General features: G+C 49.6%; 1 protein-coding gene across 1 annotated transcript; it reads left to right on the top strand.

Annotated features, from left to right (window-relative positions):
* Positions 1 to 461: 461 nt before the first annotated feature.
* RFC5 (replication factor C subunit 5) lies at positions 462 to 12,175 on the top strand. The gene is made up of 11 exons (XM_055322504.1): positions 462 to 642; positions 2,317 to 2,381; positions 2,645 to 2,781; positions 4,177 to 4,256; positions 5,152 to 5,225; positions 6,534 to 6,693; positions 7,464 to 7,545; positions 7,949 to 8,078; positions 8,654 to 8,731; positions 9,892 to 9,946; positions 11,252 to 12,175. The coding sequence occupies exons 1-11, from the start codon at positions 578 to 580 to the stop codon at positions 11,346 to 11,348; spliced, it is 1,023 nt and encodes a 340-aa protein (XP_055178479.1). The 5' UTR covers positions 462 to 577; the 3' UTR covers positions 11,349 to 12,175.
* Positions 12,176 to 12,390: the final 215 nt, after the last annotated feature.

The following is a 12,390-nucleotide window of genomic DNA, read 5'->3' as shown; positions in this document are numbered from 1 at the left end:
TGTGTGTGTTTGGAGTTGTTCATCAATTCGAAGTACTCACCTCCCAGCTTTGGGGCCAAAAGGTTTTTTGGAGTCTTTTTTCCTAGGGAATCGCGGTTGTTTGATCCTCGGGTTTGTTTGTCTTTTGTTTTTTAGGGCTGGACGCTCTCTGTTCCTCTGAACGGTGAGGGTTTGAACTTTGCTGGTAGCTGGAATTGGCTCTGGCCGTGATACTTAGTTTGTAAGGACGACTGGCGGCTGCAGAGGGTGGCCTCGCCTCCCCAGCTTCCTGGGCTCCCGGGGCCCGGGAAGCTCCGTCGCGCGCGCAGGGGGGCAGCGGGGGCTGGAAGGGCGGACCCGGAGGGAGGCGTGCGGCCGGCGCCTCCCGGTAACCTGGTAACCGACCCCTTGGCAACAGAGAGGGGGCGGGACCCAGGCAGGAAGTCGGAAGCAGGAGGCTACATCTCGCGAGAGTTGCTTTTGCGCGCGAACTCTAAGAGCCGGGGTCCCGGCCGGGGTCGGCTCGCGGCTGGTAGCTGTGCAGGTCCGCGGGGGCCGCGACGACGCCGGCGCACCCGGACGCCTCTCTCACCGCGCCATGGAGACCTCAGCGCAGCAGGAGCAGCAGCAGCCCGCGGCGGCCAAGATCAGAAACCTGCCCTGGTAGGAGGAGGCCCGGCAGCCGCGGGAAAGGGGACCGGTGACCTCGCCCGACCGCCCCCGACCTGCGGCCGGCCGGAGCCCCAGAATTTCGCCTTGACACCCCCAGCGCCCCAGCGCCCTCCGTTCTTTTAGGCCTTTTCCAGGTCTTCCCGCTGCCCCACCCCCACCGCCCCCATTCCTGGTATTCACTGGGTGACAGCGTAGAGGTTTCAATCCCTCCTCTTCTGACTTTGCATCGGCCACTCTTGCCGGAATCCTCAGGCAATGTTGCTCAAATTCTCTACTGAAAGGACAACGGTCATAATAATGCTCCCCAGTGGAGTTGTATTTAAATGGCTTCCCGTTAGATTGGCAGGGACCCTGTTAGATGCTTGATCTTTACAAACACCCTAGGAGGTAGGTCGTTATTCCCGTTGTAAAACAAAAAGGTTAAATGACTTGCCTGAGGTCCAGAGCAGGAAAATAGGTTGGGATTTGCATCCAGGTGAAATCAGAGCTTGCCCTCTTGAGCATCCTACTTCCACGGCTGCATCTGGATGGTGTTTTAGAAACTGATGGGATTCAGCTTGAGTTCTTGTGAAAGCTCCAAGTTGGTCGGCCTTGTCTCTTGAGTTCAGCTTGCTTTTCTCATGGAAAGAACACATAACATACAATTTACAGTTGTAAACATTGTAAAGCGTGTAATTCAATGACTTTAAGTACATTGAGAATGTGGTGCTACCAGGTCACTGTCTAGTTCCAAAATTTTTCATTTTACCCCAAATGGAAACTTCACACCTATTGGCAGTTATTCGCCATCTCCCCCCTCACCCCCCGACTCCACTTGCTGCAACCGTTAATCTGCTTTCTGCCTCTGGAGTGACTACCATGGATATTTACATGATAGAATCAGTATGTGGCCTTTTGTGACTGGGCTGCTTTCACAGCATCATGTTTTCTGGGTCCACCTGTACTGTTGCAGGTGTCATGGCTTCATTGCTTTTTATGGGTAAATAATATTCCATTGTATGGATAGACCACCATTTATTTATCCATTCATCTTTTGATGTATAGTTGGGTACGAGTTCAATTTTTTTTAACAAAGATCTTATTTACTTGAGAACGCGAGTGTGGGGGAGGAGCAGAGGGCGAGTGAAAAGCAGACTCCCTGCTGAGCAAGGAGCCTGATGCAGAGTGGGATCCTAGGACCCTGAGATCAGGACCTGAGCTGAAGGCAGATGGTTAACCGACTGAGACACCCAGGAGCCCCAATGAGTTCAGTTTTTAATTTATTTTGAAATAATAGGTGCCCATCCAGGTTGAGATTATTTATAGGCAGACAGCTGGGAAAGTAAAATTAGAGCAGCACTATTGGCATTTTGGGCTAGACGCTTGGTGGAGGCGGGCATGGTGACTGTCCTGTGCATTGTAGGGTTTAGTGACATCCCTGGTGCCTATCCACTGGAGGCCTATAGCACCTCCACCCAATTGTGACAGCTGAAAATGTCTCCAGATATCACTGAGTGTTTCCTGGAGGACAGAATTACCTCTGGTTGAGAACCAATGGTCTGTATTCAAACTTAGAGGATTTTGTTTCTCTTCCTCTTTTCATTAGAGTAGGAAAGGATTCTTTTGCACATTACAGTGTGTTCTTGCATTGGTATATATTGTAATCCCTGCTAAATTGTCTTTCAGGGTTGAAAAATACCGGCCGCAGACACTGAATGATCTGATTTCTCATCAGGACATTTTGAGTACCAGTAAGCATCCATGTGTCAGTTGCTGTCATTCTAGTTGGAAGACTTGTATAAATTTCTTGGTTATGTCTCTGCTGAGTAATAACCTCGAAGTATCTGACTGAGCTGTATGGAATGTTGCTCTGTGAGCTAGGTCCTTCGGATTTTTCTTTCCTGCATCTGTCTCTGATTTGAACATGGGATTGAAGTGCATTCAGGCCAACCCCAAGGGCCCAAGGTAAATCAGGTAACTCTTGAAACTGATGGCCTCTCTCATTCTTCCTCAGTTCAAAAATTTATCAGTGAAGACCGTTTGCCCCACCTGCTCCTCTATGGTCCTCCAGGGACAGGAAAGACTTCCACCATCCTGGCCTGTGCAAAACAGCTATACAAAGATAAGGAATTTGGCTCCATGGTCTTGGAGGTAAACAGGAGGATTATTCTTACTCAGCAAAGAACTCGAGTCTCTTACTTTTAGTACTCTTCGATTTACTTTACAAGTTAAGTTGCTATACTGGAGGTGGGGGAAAGGAACAGACCTAGAATATTTCCAGTCACTTTTTATCTAGAATAGACATTTTGGTCTTGGTTGGCATCAGCTAGAGGGCAGTTGTAGGGCTAGGTATTTTTCTTTGCCTTTGCCAACTCATACTCAAGCACTCAGTGGTCACTCAGTGAGTGGTTGCTAAGTAGCTTGCTGTCTCCCATGTCCCTGTCCAGATTTCTCCTCCACATGGCTCCACCCTGTTCTTGCCCTGGAAGGCTGCGCTGTATTGACTACAGGCTGCCTTGTTCTTTGGCTCCTGGTTAGGTTTGGCCAGTAGGGGCCCTGACAGGAGTTAGGGGAAGAGGAAGGATGCCTCGTCCTGTCTTGGTCACCACAGGCTGACAGCATCCCCACCTGCAGGGCAAATCCACATAGCCTTCTCTAGGTGCCCACACCGCTCCCCCACTCACCTAAGACCTGGGGTCGGTCGGTAATGGGCCCTAGTCGTTGCAGAGGTATCGCAAAGCCCTTGCGGTTTCCCCACACCCCACCAACACCTTTTAAAATACTGCTTCATGTAATTCTCTTCAAATCACTGAATTTGAGTATGCCATCTGTTTGCCTCTGAGATTTGACTGATACACTTAGATTTACAAAATTCTAAATATCATCTATTGCCGGGGGAAAAAAATGTTTAACTTATTTTTTTTTTGTTATAGATCTTAGAACCTGGCTGCCACCAGTATTCTTACCTCAATGTATTAAATAGACTTGGGGGATCCCTGGGTAGCGCAGTGGTTTAGCGCCGGTCTTTGGCCCAGGGCGCGATCCTGGAGACGCGGGATCGAATCCCACGTCAGGCTCCCGGTGCATGGAGCCTGCTTCTCCCTCTGCCTGTGTCTCTGCGTCTCTCTCTCTCTCTGTGACTGTCATAAAAATAAATAAATTAAAAAAAAAAAAAAAAGACTTGGTAACTTCCGGATCACTCTGGGTTGTGGTAGCTAAAATTAGCATGATTCTGCTCATGCCAGAGGTGCTCTTCACTGTGACCAGGCCAATTAATTATTCCTCCAGAGTATGTCAATGATTGTCTTTGAAAGGGGAAGGAAACACATTCATTTGCCTTTCAGAATGTAATGTAACGATCTAGTGAGTTGTGAGTTTTAAATACAATTGTGATCTTGGTTTTTTAATAGGTGTTTATCTCTTGGCTGTTAGACTGAGAGACCTAGACCTAGCCTGCCTAGTGGGACTGATAAAGAGATGAATTAATTCATAGGTAGCACACCAGCATATTTCTAATTTACTCCGACTTCTCTCTCCCACATTTAGCTGAACGCTTCAGACGACCGAGGAATAGATATTGTTCGGGGACCAATCCTGAGCTTCGCTAGCACAAGGACAATATTTAAGTAAGAATTATTGGCATAATTTCTCTCCCTGGAGATTTTGATCAGTGGGATGACAGAGTTTAGTTTTTCAATCCTTCCCTTTGCCAGTCTGTAAAGGTTAAAAATGACTTTGTAAAAAGTAGGCATCAGAAAGAAAGTACAAGGACAGGAGTAGGAAAGAATGCAAGTATCAAAATATTATGTAAGTCTATATATATATATATATATATATATCAGCACATTCTTTGGGAAGCATTAACTTCATTTTTTTAGTTACCTGAAGACTGATAACATCCTGAGACCGGATGAGGTGGTTTGAATTTAAACCAAAATGAACTGACATCAGGATGGATAACCGGGATGATGGTAAACAAAGGAAAAGGTGAAAAGACAGGCATGAGTGAAGGGTGAAGGTGATAGAAAAAAGCAAGGCGCCTGAGTAGCAGGATACGTTGCGTGCGCAGAACAAAGGTGCATTTGCCAGAGGAAACAATGCAGCAAACATGCAGAGGTCAGACCTTAGTTCCTTTAAGAGCTGAGAGTAGGGGATCCCTGGGTGGCGCAGCGGTTTGGCGCCTGCCTTTGGCCCAGGGCCCGATCCTGGAGACCCGGGATCGAATCCCACATCAGGCTCCTGGTGCATGGAGCCTGCTTCTCCCTCTGCCTGTGTCTCTGCCTCTCTCTCTCTCTCTCTGACTATCATAAATAAATAAAAATTTAAAAAAAATTTTTGGAAAAAAAAAAAAGAGCTGAGAGTAATGGGCGTGTCCCCTGTGTGAGCACAGATGTCTGCTTCGCTCCGAGGTCAAGGAGGAAGGGACTGTCCCAGCAGGGCCTCGTGGCACTAATGTAGGTTGGGCCTGGAAGTTGAGATGAGGTCGAAGAGATATGCAGATGGTACCATTTGTTTTCCTAGGAAAGGCTTCAAACTAGTGATCCTGGATGAAGCTGACGCCATGACTCAAGACGCCCAGAATGCCTTGAGGAGAGGTAAGAAGAGCTCCCAGATGTAGTTTGTTGGCTCCTAAGTGCATTCGAAAGAGAATTAGGAACTTTGGATGTGAGATAACAGCATGGATGGTTGACAGTTTTCATTTATCTTCCGGCCCAGAGAAATCGGTTGACCTTTGCTGTCAATCTAGACCAAATCTCTAATGTTGGGGTTTCCCTCTTTCAGCAGCTTAAAGATAAGGGCCTCACCTGATGGGACTTTTAAGTCTGACCAGACACTGGTGTCCCATCCTCCTCTTCCACGGGGTTCAATTTGGGGCTGGGAATTTGTATTCTTAGGTGAGGGAGAGGATGGGGTAGGGAAAGCCCGTGGTTCCTAAGGGGCTGCTGGGTAGACCCTTCTGCTCTTGGTACCCGGAGACACACAGTAGCCGGGAAAATAATCCAGGAAATGGGGTAGCACTCAGAGCTGACATGGCGTCTCTGTTTGCCGAGGGAGTATCATGTGAGTTGTCTGTCTTCAGGGATCTGGTGCAGGGGATTTCTGTGAAAGGACATCGGTCACCTCTCGCATTAAGATTCAGAGGTAATGAGCTAGGAGAGCGGAGTGATCTTTCGGAGTCTGGCGAGACAGTGGAGTGCAGGCCAGGTTTAAGAGGAGGGGGAGGACAGTTAGAGTATCTTCTGATCTTAAAAGCTTTGGCAGCCTTTCTTCAGCATTTGTTCTGCAGAAGGTCTGGGCAGATCCCCGAGCAAGAACGTCGGGTAACTGCGGAGCGAACCCGGTGCTCCGTAAGCTTTCTGAATTCGAGTTATCGGGATCCCTGGGTGGCGCAGCGGTTTAGCGCCTGCCTTTGGCCCAGGGCGCATCCTGGAGACCCGGGATCGAGTCCCACGTCGGGCTCCCGGTGCACGGAGCCTGCTTCTCCCTCTGCCTGTGTCTCTGCCTCTCTCGCTCTCTCTGTATGACTATCGTAAATTAAAAAAAAAAAAAAAAAAAAAAAGATGAATTCGAGTTATCCCTCCGCCCAGCGCCCCGGGGCTTCCGAGGCTTCGAGACCCAGCCCCCTGGGAAGGCCGCGGAGAGCCACCCCTCCGCCGCTTCGTCAACCTGCCAGATGGAATTCTAGGCCAAAGACAGGGGTCCCGGGGTTCGTGGCCTAATGGAACAGCGCAGCACGAACGCCCGAATCCAGAATCGGGGCACGTTCTAAGGAACCACCCCTAAGGCGGCGGCGGCGGTGGCGGCGGTGGCGCGGGCCGCAGCTCCGCCAGGAGCCGGCCCCTGCCCCTTCCGGCGCCCCGCGCCGCCCTCAGCCCTCAGCGCCGTCTCCTCTCCCTTGCCAGTGATCGAGAAGTTCACCGAGAACACCCGGTTCTGCCTCATCTGTAACTACCTGTCGAAGATCATCCCGGCCTTGCAGTCCCGGTGTACGAGGTTCCGATTCGGTCCCCTGACCCCCGAGCTCATGGTTCCCCGCCTGGAGCACGTCGTAGGAGAGGAGAAGTACGTGTGGGGAGAAGCCGTGAGGAGAAGCAAGCGGCGGCGGCGGCGGGAGCGGAAGGCGCTGCGTGCGGGGGGTGGGGGGTGGGGGGGGGCGGCTAGGGAACCAGGGGGGCCGCCCGGTCCGTGGGTCGGTGGGTCGGTGGGTCGGTGGGCAGCCCCCTCGCCGCCGCCGCCGCCCTCCGGCATCCCCGGGCAGCCTTCATAAAGGCAGGCCCTGGGCCCTGCTCCTGATCCACCCTCCCCCCTGGAAGCTGTCCCGATTTCCTCCTACTCTTCTTTTGTCACTGGAGACTGCAGGCTGCCAGCGCCCCTTCTGCCGAGACGCCTCCAGCCTTTTCGGGCCAGAAGGGAAGGTGCTGAGACGTTACCTTCTGTGTACTCAGCTGCCTCGCCAGTGGCCGCCCGAGCTGCTGCTTTCTGAAAGGGGGCGCTCTGGCTCGGTGACCGGGGCCTCGCGGGGCCTCGCCGGGCCGGGCCTCGCAGAACAGCATGCAAAGCCGCTTGCTCACCTGGTCCTCAGTGCTTGGTCCTGGGTGAGGGCCTTTCCCGACTTGCAGTGGCCATGACTGCTCACGTGAAGCCCACAGCCCTAAAAGCCAAAGTGAATTCTGGATCCGCCCCCAGCGGTAGATCCGGAGAGTCCTGTGAACTCCATCCCTCCCCTCTCTTTCGTTACTGGAAGCCTTCGTTGTTCTGGGGGGCATCTCGTTCCCAGGGTGAGTGCTGGTGCTCTCGGGGCCTCTGAATTCCTCCTGCCTCTTTCCTTTCAGAGTGGACCTAAGTGAGGACGGGATGAAAGCACTTGTGACCCTTTCCAGCGGAGATATGCGGAGGGCTCTGAACATTTTGCAGGTACAGTACTACTCGTAGCAGATCTCAAGCTGCTGCTTTGGAAGAGTTATAGGTAGGCAGCAGCACAGCTAACCTACAAATTCAGAAATCTAGAGAGCGGTAAGATCTCAATTTCATCATGTACCAACAATCTCCCCCCACCTTTGGGTTTTAAATAATTGAAAGAATAACGTGCTGCCAGTGAGGGAAAGCTAGGGCAGGACTCTGGCTGGCTGGCACACAGCAGCAGCATCTTCTCGTGCTTGCAGCTGAGGCCAAGTCTTACCAGGTAAACTGTGCAGCGTTCGAGCTGACCTGTGCCCAGTCACTTTACTGCGCATGTGCAGTGCTGCCTCAGCTTCCTCCTGATCCGCCTGCACCGTGGTGGCCGCCGTGACAGCCACGATACTCCCTCTTTGCACAGAGCACCAATATGGCCTTCGGGAAGGTGACAGAGGAAACCGTCTACACCTGTACCGGGCACCCCCTCAAGTCAGACATTGCTAACATTCTGGACTGGATGTTGAATCAAGACTTCACCACAGCCTACAGGAGTATCCTTCCTTGTGTCCTGCTGACAGTAGGTGCTGTTTCTCAGGCCCAAGTGTGGCCTGGGAGCCCAGGGTGCAGCCAGTGCCTGCACCCTGCTGGCCAGACATGGCTGCTCCAGAGGCTGGTCGGCTTGCTGTGGACGAACGGTGTCTGTGGGTGGAGTGGGTCCTGTCTTTAATGCCCTGAAGTTCTTCCTGAAGGAGTGTGACATAGGTCTGGCTTGAAGCCACCTTCCTCACAGAGGAGAGCAGCAGTCAGATCTTGGGGTGGCAGGTGTTATTCTTGTTTTGCTGTGAAATTAAAAGCCAGGGGCAGTGATAGGACGCCTTCAGGGGAATGGGTGGGCTCTGTTCTCTACTAGGCAGAGACACAGTTCTGCCAGAAAGCCCTTGTGGAAAATGGGAAACATGGGAAAGGTAACAAGTGGAGTCCACCTCATGCAACTTCAGATTGAGAGAAACCACTCTGTTGGGTGGGGCTAAAAGCCCTCCTTCCCACTCACCGGAATCTGGGTTCAGAATTCCATGTTGTGTATTTGTTCTGGAACCTGTGCCCTCTGCCTTAACTGTTCCTCTAGATATAATGGAGTTGAAAACGCTGAAGGGCTTGGCGCTACATGATATCCTGACAGAGATACACTTGTTTGTGCACAGAGGTAACTCTCGTTCTTCCCTAGTTGAGATGGGAGAGGAGGTGAGTGGAGTTAAGGGTGGGAGGGAGGGAACATGAGGCTTCACTTTTGAAGCAAAGAGACGAGAATGAAGTATAAACCATAGCCCTGTAGTCCATTTTCTTTAGTATTTAAAACTCTGTTCCAAAACTACTCTTAACCTCCAAAGCTCCTGGGGGAAGAAGCTCCAGAGGGCTGACTTTATTTCCTCCAAGGGTTTAAATTTTACAGCAGTAAATAGTACATTTCTAAAGGTATTTTCCCTCAAAAGGAGAGAAAGAGAAGGAACTATCTTCGATGTAAACCAGAGCAGTCTTAACTAAACCATCTTAAGTTGCACACTTGGCTGTATCTACCATACAGAGAACTGGTTCTCCACCTTGGCAGCACATAGTAGTCATCCCAGACCAATCACTTGGCCTTTTGGGGGGAACCAAGCAAGCATCAGGATTTCCTCAGGCTCTCCCGGGTGGTCTGTTCTGAGGCCTCTTCCATCAGGCTCTTTCCTCCGCCACAGCCAACTGCCGACAGTCAGGTCCATGGCTTGTTCTGCCAGTGCCTCTGTGGGCCTCCCCAGGGCCAAGCAGCAGGTTGATCGCTGCCCAAGAACATGGTCGGCTCAAGCCCAGCTCTGCGCTTTGATTGTGGAAAATGAATACTTACAGATCGATGGATTTGTTTTTAAAACCTGCCCTGCTGCTAAAGCAGCGTGGTTGACTCTTCCCTGTGTTCTTGTGATTGCTTTGGAACCTGTTCACGAAATAGGTAAAAACTGAAAACTCCTGCAGCGATCACTTCCTTAGAGGTGTGGCACCTAGTGACCTCAGGCCTCTAGACAAGGTTTTTTTTTTTTTTTAATTTTTTTTTTTATTTAGTCACACAGAGAGAGAGAGAGAGAGAGGCAGAGACACAGGCAGAGGGAGAAGCAGGTTCCATGCACTGGGAGCCCGACATGGGATTCGATCCCGGGTCTCCAGGATCGCGCCCTGGGCCAAAGGCAGGCCCCAAACCGCTGCGCCACCCAGGGATCCCCCTCTAGACAAGTTTAGTGTCTCCTGCTGTTTAAGTTCATAATTGTGTGTTTGGTTTTGTTTTAGTAGTAGGGGATGGCAGACCCTTGTTCACTCAGTTTTGTTTTTCCCTAGTTGACTTTCCATCATCAGTTCGAGTACATTTACTGACCAAAATGGCAGACATAGAGTGAGTACTCCCCAATTTTTATTGTTTTCCCTTTTTTACCCTGTTGTGTGTGGTTTTTTTTCTGCCTGGTTGGTTCCAACTTGCTTGTCTACATCAATCCCCTGTGGTACAAATCTAGTTTTTGGTGGGATCACTGAAAGAAACAGGAACAGTAGGATTTGCTTAAAGAACATGAATAAATACAAGGACAGGTTCAGCTCAGTTACATATTATAGATAAAGGCCTCTCCTTACACCTCAAAGGCTTAGAGTCCATGTTGGTTCTAGAAGAGCCACTTGTGGGAGGCCCGCAGCTGTTACATCTCGGTTATTCAGGGACAACCAGCCATCCAGCTGTTATGAAAGCATTTTGGCATAGCAAACCATACTGGGGGGAGAGTAAACATAAATTCTGTTTTCCACTTTGCCTGGTTCCATAAATGCAGGTATTTGTCCCAGTGAAGCTGGCAGCTAGCATTTAGGTGGACAGGAGCACTGGGTTTGAAACAGACACCAACAGAGGATCAACTCTAATTTGCTGTCATTGGCCTTTACATGCACACATTAGGTCACCACTTCTATGTGATGAGTGTCATGATTTTGCCTCCACTGACTAGGCACTTGAAAGGTGGCAAGATGGGGATGCCTGGGTGGCTCAGTGGTTGAGTGTCTGCCTTCAGCTCAAGGGTGTGATCCCAGGGTCCTGGGATCGAGTCCCATATCAGGCTTCCTGAAGGGAGCCTGCTCCTCCCTCTATCTATCTGTGTTTCTCATGAATAAATTTAAAAATATATGTTTTTTTTAAAAAGAGGAACAATTTCTCTGAATGCATTTTGTGAAGAAGTAAATCCTTATCATGTAAATTCTGTGTATGTCTATAGAGCCAGCATGAAGTTCAGTTCAGAACACTGTCATTGATAACTATCAATTTTTAATTTCCCCTTACCATTTTTTTAAAGATTTTATTTATTCATGAGAGACAGAGAGAGAGAGAGAGAGAGAGAGAGGCAGGCAGAGACACAGGCAGAGGGAGAAGCAGGCTCCATGCAGGGAACCTGACGCAGGACTCCATCCCGGGTCACGCCCTGGGCTGAAGGCTGTGCTAAACTGCTTGAGCCACCCAGGCTGCCCTCCCCTTACCAGTTTGAATCGAATATAAATGAGAAGAAAACGTTAGGGGACATACTGAAGATGACCGTCTGGGATGAAGCTTTATTACCTGCTTTTCTCTAGCAAACTGTTCCACCTTCAAACTTTATCATTCTGTTGTCAAAAGGTAGCTGTCCATAATATTCCATATTCTTACCTTTCGTTTGCTTTCTCTTAGATACAGACTTTCTGTTGGCACCAATGAGAAGATTCAGCTGAGCTCTCTCATTGCCGCTTTCCAGGTCACCAGGGACCTGATTGTTACAGAGGCCTAGAGGCTGAAGCCTGTTCACTGCGGTTCGCAGGCCCCGCGGTGACTGAAGAACAGGAAACTGAGTCACAGGATGATATGCTGCCCAGGCTGGAGAGTGAAGCCAGTCGCCCCGAATTGTGGAAACCTCTGTCCCCGACACCGGCGGGCAAAGGTTGAAAAAGTACCGTGTCTGTGGCTATTTGGAGCAGGTACAAAACCATTGGAACAGACAGCTGTCTTACTGTGCTGCCTGTTTGTGTTTTTTACAGGGAAAAAGAAAGTGCAAAAAGTTGTGTGTGGGTTTTTGTTGTTGTTGTTAAGCCTTAAGGCTTTTAACCATTCAGTTGCTTGGATGGGAGGAAATTGCCCTCCCTTATTTTGGTCTAGAACTTAAAAGGCTTCCAAACCCCCCATGGTGCCATTGCCTACTAACTCCAGGTAAACAAAGCATCTCCACAATTCAGCGTATAAACCTCAATCTGCATAAACCTCAATCTGCGTCACAGTGTATCTGTTCTAAATAGGTATTAATAGATTTTTGGCCTAAACTATTGTGCTCTTATAAATGTGCTCAGTTCTCTTACTTTAAAAACGTCTTTTAATTTCTCCAGTGCTAGCAGGTTCCTAATTGTGGTGTGGACAGTGAAGTGTCACTGTATGGCCGTGGGGGCAAGGCTGTATAATACTCCCTTGTTGATGTATGGAGGGCTGATGGGCTCGGGCCAGACTCTAAACCTCCAAGTGCTGAAAGGGTAGGCCCAGTGTCCAGTGTAGCAGTTTATTTTATAGCAAACAGACTGCCTTTATGATAGTGTTCTTCTCAATAAAAATAAAGAAGCTGGCATGTTGGCTGTCTTACAAGTGACTCTTTTCTTCACCAGTTATAAAGACATGGACTTTATTAAACTTGCGTTTATGTGAAAAAGCCTCCCCCATCTGATAGCATAGAATCAGCTTACTCAGGAGGCTGTTCTTTATAAAGGTGGTAGGTTCTTATACTATCAAAAGGGAGAGGTTGGTTATTTCCATCATCCACATACAACTCACTCCCCAAAGATATCAAA

This window comes from Nyctereutes procyonoides, unplaced genomic scaffold (assembly GCF_905146905.1).
Source record: "Nyctereutes procyonoides isolate TBG_1078 unplaced genomic scaffold, NYPRO_anot_genome, whole genome shotgun sequence".
Classification (NCBI taxonomy): Eukaryota; Metazoa; Chordata; class Mammalia; order Carnivora; family Canidae; genus Nyctereutes; species Nyctereutes procyonoides.
Note: the sequence above shows the minus strand (reverse complement) of the source record. Positions and strands in the feature narration are given on the sequence as shown.